The sequence below is a fragment of the Carassius gibelio genome, chromosome A23 (assembly GCF_023724105.1).
Source record: "Carassius gibelio isolate Cgi1373 ecotype wild population from Czech Republic chromosome A23, carGib1.2-hapl.c, whole genome shotgun sequence".
Lineage (NCBI taxonomy): Eukaryota > Metazoa > Chordata > Actinopteri > Cypriniformes > Cyprinidae > Carassius > Carassius gibelio.
This window is the reverse complement of record NC_068393.1, coordinates 12,237,643-12,245,871: the sequence shown is the minus strand read 5'-3', so window position 1 is coordinate 12,245,871 and position 8,229 is coordinate 12,237,643. Positions and strand designations below refer to the sequence as shown.

The 8,229-nt window shown below is 38.4% G+C and overlaps 2 protein-coding genes across 4 annotated transcripts; one reads left to right on the top strand and one right to left on the bottom strand.

Annotated features, from left to right (window-relative positions):
* Positions 1 to 376: 376 nt before the first annotated feature.
* Positions 377 to 5,136, top strand: LOC127944537 (NSFL1 cofactor p47-like). The gene is made up of 9 exons (XM_052540542.1): positions 377 to 544; positions 1,030 to 1,127; positions 1,214 to 1,282; positions 1,644 to 1,812; positions 1,920 to 2,015; positions 2,092 to 2,201; positions 2,465 to 2,602; positions 3,969 to 4,136; positions 4,226 to 5,136. The coding sequence occupies exons 1-9, from the start codon at positions 443 to 445 to the stop codon at positions 4,386 to 4,388; spliced, it is 1,113 nt and encodes a 370-aa protein (XP_052396502.1). The 5' UTR covers positions 377 to 442; the 3' UTR covers positions 4,389 to 5,136.
* A 292-nt stretch (positions 5,137 to 5,428) lies between these two features.
* LOC127944545 (epithelial membrane protein 3) lies at positions 5,429 to 7,658 on the bottom strand. Of its 3 annotated transcripts, none has more exons than XM_052540559.1 (5): positions 7,381 to 7,658; positions 6,532 to 6,649; positions 6,313 to 6,415; positions 6,085 to 6,225; positions 5,429 to 5,963 (listed from the first exon to the last, which is right to left on the bottom strand). In XM_052540559.1, exons 2-5 carry the CDS (start codon positions 6,607 to 6,609, stop codon positions 5,788 to 5,790), a joined length of 498 nt encoding a protein of 165 aa, XP_052396519.1. In that variant the 5' UTR covers positions 6,610 to 6,649; positions 7,381 to 7,658; the 3' UTR covers positions 5,429 to 5,787. The 3 variants fall into 3 exon arrangements, with proteins under 3 accessions (XP_052396519.1, XP_052396520.1, XP_052396518.1); XM_052540560.1 differs by having other exon boundaries at positions 6,532 to 6,634; XM_052540558.1 differs by having other exon boundaries at positions 6,532 to 6,624; positions 7,381 to 7,657.
* Positions 7,659 to 8,229: the final 571 nt, after the last annotated feature.

Sequence of the window (8,229 nt, the reverse complement as noted above, 5' to 3'; positions counted from 1 at the left end):
AATAACAAAACATACATGATGTAGACCTGAAAAGACTACTGCGTAGTGAAAGTGACCCATATGTGACTAACAGAAGGCTCTTTATTGCCATCTGCTGGTCAATATAAATATTATACATCCTGACTTTTTCTTTGAATTCTCAACTCTTCCCAGGCAATTATAGGATTATCTGCACTATATATATTTTAAATACATAAAAAAAATATGCCAACGTATAGCCTACTAAATAAACATGTGAAAACCAATATGTGGTCGATTTTTTTGCGCCTTGAAAGTACTTTTAAAACTTTAAACAAAATCATCATCACATTAACATCGATCCAACAAAAAGACGGAAATGAAAACAGAAAAATACACTATTATCGTCGTGCTCCAAAACAGCGGAACTAAGCTTTCGGTTCCCCGTTTCCGGTCGGATCTTTCCTGAGCGTGACACACCAAAATGTCTGAGCATGAAGAAGCTGTGAGGGGGTTCGTGGCTGTGACTGATGTTGATGAAGAGAGAGCCCGTTTCTTCCTCGAGTCAGCCGGCTGGGACCTACAGGTCAGTAGCACACGGGTCACTTCATCAGTTAAATATTACGCTGTGAAGCACAAACACTGCAGACTAGGATTCAGCGGACTCCACTGGCAGCAGTGAACTGTATAGCCGGCTAACGAAATGTGCAAGTCACTCTTCATTAAAATCACCAGGATTGTCTTAAAATGGATTATCTGGTTAATCATAACGCTACATGATGTGATTCACGCTTCAGGATCTGATAGTCAGTATTACTTTGATTAAGAAGATTTTAAACTGTGCCGGTATCATTTAAACAGAAATTCAGCCTGAAGCTAGCAGTTCTAGCCTCATCTCATGCTCTTGTTTACATCCGTTCTAACTGTTTTTCGTCCTGAATTATATTAAATCGAGCTATTTTGAAGTCGTTAATATATTAAACAGATTAATTTGCTAACTGCTGAAGGCAGATGGTGGGCGGTTTGTTTTGTCTGTGTGAGTGACCGCTCTCTCTCCTCTTGTGTCCTCAGCTTGCTTTAGCTAATTTCTTTGAGGATGGAGGAGATGATGATATCGCCACCCTCCCTCCGCCAGAGTCCGGCTCTGTCAGTCGGTCCACGGGGCCAAGGTAACACAAGCCACAAGTTTTTCAATTCTGCCGTGTCAGCTGTATGGTTGAAGTCATAACATTTTAATGTAATCTCTCGATTTCAGTGAGCACCGAGTGACGTCCTTCAGAAATCTGATGGATGAAGACGAGACGGGTGACGAGGAAGGCCAGAGGTAATCAATTCTTGTAATCAATAATGCTGGTAGTGTCCATTCTCTGTGACCAGTCACTGATCTGCAGTGTTTACACATCACAGTTTAGTATCGGTACAGCTCACTAGGAACCTCAACCGAGGCGGTACTTAAAAAAAGTACCACATAGTAGGTACCATACACAGTGGGATAACCCCTCAAAAGTGCTTGGTACCATGCAGTGTTATACACATATACTTTGTAATATGGTGCTTTCTCAATCGCTAGATATTAAAACAAATACTCTCACTTCTGCCTTTACACTGCCTTTAATTCAGTGTTTACTCACAAATACCATCTAATGTTTTATTTTAGTGAGATCGTCTGACTTTTCCTCTCGCAGGTTCTATGCCGGTGGCTCAGAACACAGTGGGCAGCAGATTGTTGGTCCTCCCAAAAAGAAGAGCCCAAATGAGGTGGTTGAGGACTTGTTTAAAGGTGCTAAGGAGCACGGGGCGGTTCCTGTTGACAAAGCAGGCAAAGGACCCGGAGAATCCAGCAAATCCGGCAAGGTAGTTCCTCCACTGAAAACACTATCATGTAAATTAGAGATAATATGCTTGCTTATTGTGCCCTCATATCTCTTGTGATTGTTTGACTTTGTCTGCTTATTCTTCAGCCGTTTGTGGGTGGTGGTTATCGATTGGGCGCAGCACCAGAGGAGGAGTCGACTTATGTGGCAGGAGGGTTGAGACAGTCCAGCGGCTCACAAGACGTGAGTCAGTAGCCCGTGCCTGCTGAAGTCAGTGAGACCCAGAGATCAGCTACAGTGATTTGTACTGTGTCAACAGGTGCATGTGGTGCTGAAGCTCTGGAAGACGGGGTTTAGTCTGGATAACGGAGAGCTGAGGAACTACAGTGATCCCGGGAACGCTCTCTTCCTGGAGTCGGTCCGTAGAGGGTGAGCTCCAGATCCATTCACTGATATTTGGTTGTTTTGACAGTTCGCAGAAGTTTAGTTTAATCAACAGAAGTTCTAGTTCTCCCTCAGGTCACCCAACATTTTTCATTGTGCTCTTTGCACCCATAAGAACGTAAATTGTATTATGTTGGGCCCTCTTGATATTAACTTTGACTAACCCTTACCTGTTGAGCATTGTTATACAGTCCTCTTCTAACTGGCTGTCAAATTAGATGAGAAAACCCTTTTCTTTCTCTCCACAGGGAGATTCCTCTGGAACTGAGACAGCGCTTCCGAGGTGGACAGGTAAACCTAGATATGGAGGACCATCGGGATGAAGACTTTACCAAACCCAAATCTGCTTTCAAGGCTTTTACTGGAGAAGGACAGAAACTTGGCAGGTTAGAAAACTCTTTCCTCATTACTCATTTTCTGCTGCATTGCTTAAGTACACTTTTTCTAATGCTGAAACACATGTGTGGCTAATGCCTTGTTGTTGGACAGGAAGACTTATTGACTGAATGAAGCAATCACTGACAGCCTTTTGTAACTTGACATCTTTTTTTCTGAAGTTAAACGGTTAATTTGCTTTTAGATTAACAGTGATTAGACCGCGTCTGTCTACACCGTCAGTAGTGTGTTTTATAATATTTTCTTTTGCATGGAACTTTATACTCCTGACAACAACAAAGACTTTATTATACATAATGAAAGGAGCATTGCTAATAGCGGCCAATTTGATCTTTGATGCTAATTGCAACAGCTATTGTACAATAATTATAAAAATCCAAAAACGATCAGAAAAATCAGAAAGAGCTTTATTGCCAGGTATGTTTACACATACGAGGATTTTGTTTTGGTGACAGAAGCTTGCACAGAACAAACAGAATGACACTGACAGGTAATAAACATAATAAAAATAGAATAAGTAGATAGTAAATAACAATATACAAAAGAGGGGAAAAATACACCATATGCAAAGTAGACAATAGATCATATTTAAAACCCACAAAAATACTCCTTAAGTATTAAACATAAAGGATAAAGTTAACAAACAAATATTTTGTTGATTTGTATTGGTGGTTAATTAGTCAATTATATTAACTTTTTAAGACTTGTTTAATAGGTACAGTGTATCTATTTTGCCACCAGGGGGCGTTAGCAGACCCTTCAGTCTCCTCTTTGTGTTTGCTGCTGTTTATTTACTTTTGGGGAAATGTTTATTTTTTTTAAAGCTCCATGTTTGTTGTGCTGTGCACAATTTGGCCCAAAAGTATCAGTATGACTATAATAATTGTAATAATAATAGCAACAATGTTATTACTTGTATATTACAATAAAAAATTGTAACATTATTATAGTATAAAAAAATGGCTAAATTTTATTTTACAGAATGACTGAAGAAATTACAAAACTAATAATTTTTTTTCTTTTTCTTTTTTTTTAACCATCAAAGCTTTTATTTTGACCTAAAACTGCAGGGTTTACAGAGCTTCTAGTTACAAATTTGAGAAGATGCATATATTTATTTAATCACAGCTTTCGTGATTTGTTCATTGTACTAATCCATATTGCAACTTTCTTTTGTTTTTAATCATGCAGCACCTAGTAAATAGTGGATTGTTTAGATTGATGGCTACTTTGCGTTTCCAACAAATTCATTGTATATTGTAATCTCCATGTCGCTTCTTCATTATAAGTTATATATTTGCATGTGGTTGACCTTTTGAAGCGTAACTGTTCCTATTTCACACAAACCTCCCTCAGTGCCACTCCAGAGTTGGTGTCGCTCCCGAGAATCCCGCAGGACCAGACCGCCAGCGAAGCTGATGCCAGTGCTTCCATCAGTGTGGACAGCTCTCAACCGGTCACTAGCATCCAGATCAGACTGGCCGACGGAGGCCGGCTGGTGCAGAAGTTCAACCACACCCACAGGTAAAAGCTTTGTGAAAATGCTTTGAGAGGAACCCTATAGCATGAAAATCTTCCTCATGACTGACTTGTTCCATCTTTCTGCATCACAGGGTGTCTGATGTGCGTCAGTTTGTGGCAAGCGCTCGCCCGGCTTTAGCTGCCACCGAGTTCGTTCTCATGACGACTTTCCCCAACAAGGAGCTGACGGACGAGAGCCAGACGCTGAAGGAGGCCAACCTGCTGAACGCCGTCATTGTGCAGCGGATAAAGTGACAGAGTCACCCGATGATCTAGCTTTATTAAAGCACTCTGGAGTTGAAGATACGGGGGACTGAAAAGGACTTCTGATTACTTAATTTTGTTTTCTTTAGTGATTTGTTATTCCTCTGTGACAGTTTTGGGGTGGTGGGTGTTTCTGATAAAGCAAAAATGGAAACGAAGGTGAAGCAGTTTCACTGTGAGACAGTTAAAGGGACAGAGGGAGGAACCAAAGAGAAGAACTAACAAATTTGACAGTTTTAGAATAACTGCTGAACACATTCAGATTGAAATAAAGAGCTTTCTGAAGAGTTTTGACATCCAGCTATACGCTGCTTTGCTTTACCTCCTCCTCAATTGTATTCCTCTCTCTGTGATTCATCTCTCAAAACTGTCATTAAAGTTAAAGTAGCCTTATATTCTAGCCCCATCTAGCCCCAGATCAACCTCAACTGTCAATGATCAAAACTTTTTTTTTTTTTTTTTTTTTTTTTTTACACAACACAATCTTTCATTTATGATGTTTTAGGCTATTTGTTATTTAGAGTGTCACACTATATTGATTTTTTTTATGATTATATTTAGCTTGATTCTAAAATAATAAAATTAAGAGCCAACTTCTGTCTTGGACACTGCTGCTGGTGAACACATCAGTGGCCTTCTTGTATTCTATGCAGAAACTGACTAGAATTCTGGAGATATTGTGTGATTGTGAGCTGTGCTGAACCTGATATTAAACCCCTTTGTCTGGCATTGGAGAACACTTTGTTGTTGTTGTTGTTTTTTGGAGTGTTTCAGAGTATGGCACCACCAGGTGCTGATATCCTACATTTACTTCCCCCATAAAAAAGTGACCTTTGCATGTCAGGAAACGGTTTGTTTTTGAAAGCTTTGTTTGTTGTAAGATCATGCTAGACGGCGTGATGGAAGCTATTAGTTCAGAAACTGGAGTCATGAGTTTGTCATGCACTCCCAAGGTCTGTGAAGTCAACCGTCTTGAAGTGTATTAGTAAAGAATTTTTTCACACGATAATGAAATTGAAATCAGACATTAATCTCTTAATCAAATTTATTTATAAAAATACACCTTAAAACTCTAGCCTATGGATACCACTATAATGTGTACAAGTATCCCTTGAGTATGAAACAAGATTAAGTTACATGGCCCCTATTATTAAATTATATATAATTCAGCTAATCAGATAGATTAGTCGTGGTTGCCCTTTAAGAGTTAACTAAGCTGTGCTGCCCTTCAGCATGGGTTGTGTTGTGGCCATATTTCAGCTGTGTATATTTATATATGGCTAAATACAGTCTAAATAAGCTATCATAAAGTCTATAATCAATCAGTAGAGTATGTCAACAGCAAACATTCTTCACATGACTTGTCTATTTGTTTTCAGGAGACTCGTTTCTATTCCCTTTTGCGCAGATGGATGTACATGACTCCGCTGCACAGGAGCAGAGGCACACAAACCCACGCCAAGTAGAAGCAGTACCCGAAGTGTCCCGAGCTCAACTCCCGCGAGTCCTGAAGGATTTCTTTATTGTGCAGAGTGTAAATGAGCGCAGCTGTGAAGGCGTTGAGGCCTGAGAAGACAGAACAATCTATTATCTATTTCAGAGCAACTGAAACGGGTGTTTATGTGATTTAGCTTGGGCTGGAGATGGTAACCTCGAGAAATACAGCACATTTAGTTGAAGCACTTACCTGCAAATGCCTGGCAGACGCCGGTGAGGTAAAAGAGTCCTCCTTTAGATATGGTGAAGAGTTGTCCCAGGAATATCAGGAATGAGATGGCAGAGAAAACCACTGACAGGATCATCAGAACCTGGACAGCTTGAAGCCACTCTGATGGAAACAAAACAGAGACAGTTCTGCTTTAAACAGTGGTGATGTATGTTAAGAGTGCATTTGTGCTTAAATCGATTATTTTACCCGTCTCCTTTGATGATTCACAGGACCATGCCTCCGTTTCATTGTCAAATCTGCAGTTGTACCAGAGGTCTGAGTTTTCTGTGCCGTCCCAAACCCACCAGGACTGAACCATACAGAAGATTAAATATGCATTAATGATTTCAGACATATGCAGACCATTCTGAAGAAATTATCAAATCGTTTTAAGGGATTATATGTTGCAAAGTTTCAAATACTTGCCTTCTCCATGGTGGCGATGAAGAGCACCGCCAGTGTGATGAGATGAAGCAGTGTGACAAACATCAGAAGCGACGCCATGGTGATCAACAGCACCTGTCAACATCTGGAACTGTCACATCTGTATTTGTGTGTTGTAAATCAGGGCGCATATGTCACTTTTCAAAAACGGGTCAAATGTTTTAGGTATTATGTATTATTACTATTATATTGTTTATAAACACATTTCACTTAAAATTGTTTAAATATTATTTTTATATTATGTTATTTAGAAAACATAATTTATGTATGTATTATTATTGTTTTATTATATTAGCTTAAAAATATTTAGATTTATTATAAAATAGTGTTTATATATATATATATATATATATATATATATAAATTAGTTTTAACAGTTCTGCTTTTGCTAAAACGTCTAGCTGGAAAAGGGCAGGAAGTAATAAATACTAAGTAAACTGTCTATGGCTGAAGTCCAGAGCTGAGAAATGAAGGCACTCATTCAGACTTTTCTAAGTCTTGAGACACGCCATGTTTTTCCTTAGGTCAAAACTAGAGAAGAACAGCCCTTGGCAAAGTCAGACTCCCAGAACCTGCCTTTAATAATTCTGTGAGATTGTTACACTAACAAAAAAACATCATTCAGACTTTAGATTATTATACAATTATAAGATTATGTTCAAGCACAGGTTCATTCCTTTGTTAAAGTCGTGTCATTTTCACAGCAGAGTGTGATGTGGTAAAGTGTTATGCTGTTATACTTTATAGTTCAAGTTTTGTTTTTATAACTATATTTTATCATTTCAAACCATAGACAACAGTAAAAGCAGACCAAATAAAAGATGAACTCACCAAATGTGATCCAAATCCAGCAGAGGAAAATACACTATGTGTTGACTCTTCCCTTGTTTCTTCAGGTCTGTTGCTTCTCTCCTCCCTTTCTTAGCTCCAGTAAACTGGAGGATATTTTGGGGGGTCAGCCTCAGCAAACGCCCATTCCCTTGCCGTTGAGTTAGTGCTGTTGTCCTGCACACAGTCCCATCAGATGCTTCTTGTGTGTTCAGGAAATGCATGAGCATGAGCACACGTCTCTCTTTCCTTGCTAGTCGTTTATCATCTCAGAGGGTGTGCACTGTGCTCCTATGGGCTTCTATCAGAACTTCAATCTGCTTTAATGATGTTTCATTCATCACTGCCCAAGAGATGGAGTAATGGTCATTTAACAGGGAAGGGAAAGCTACCTAAATTGGGAAAACTACAGGAACCTCCATGTTTATTTCTCATTCAGTGAACAGTAAATGTCATGGACCAGGGAAAAAAAAATCTATTTTATATTATCAGTATATCTGTTATTATGCATTCACAATCTTAACATAACTAAAAGCATCTGTCCATTGTATTGGTTAGCAAGAATTATAAAGTAAACGTTTTTTTCATCTGGCATTTCAAAAAGTATATCAAATAATCGAATGTATTTAAATAATTTTAATAATATTTAAATCATTATAATGAAAAATAATACAAAATTATAATGGTAATGGTTTAGCTTAAAAAAATAATCAATGACTTACATTACTGTAGCCTACATTACAACCTTAAATGCTTTCTGTTCACTAGTTTAAAAAGAGTTGAAATATTTTATAATAATATTCATTTTATTATTAATTATAATTTAGTAGTTATTAATTATTATTTGAAGTG

What these genes read in the sequence shown, in the direction of transcription:
- LOC127944537 (XM_052540542.1), top strand. Translation starts at nt 443, where the DNA reads ATGTCTGAGCATGAAGAAGCTGTGAGGGGGTTCGTGGCTGTGACTGAT. An exon ending in AATCCAGCAAATCCGGCAAG is followed by an intron (nt 1,813 to 1,919) that starts GTAGTTCCTCCA and finishes CTTATTCTTCAG; the next exon opens with CCGTTTGTGGGTGGTGGTTA. An exon ending in AAGTTCAACCACACCCACAG is followed by an intron (nt 4,137 to 4,225) that starts GTAAAAGCTTTG and finishes TCTGCATCACAG; the next exon opens with GGTGTCTGATGTGCGTCAGT.
- LOC127944545 (XM_052540559.1), bottom strand. Translation starts at nt 6,609, where the DNA reads ATGGCGTCGCTTCTGATGTTTGTCACACTGCTTCATCTCATCACACTG. An exon ending in TCATCGCCACCATGGAGAAG is followed by an intron (nt 6,416 to 6,531) that starts GCAAGTATTTGA and finishes TGTATGGTTCAG; the next exon opens with TCCTGGTGGGTTTGGGACGG. An exon ending in TGAATCATCAAAGGAGACGG is followed by an intron (nt 6,226 to 6,312) that starts GTAAAATAATCG and finishes TGTTTCCATCAG; the next exon opens with AGTGGCTTCAAGCTGTCCAG.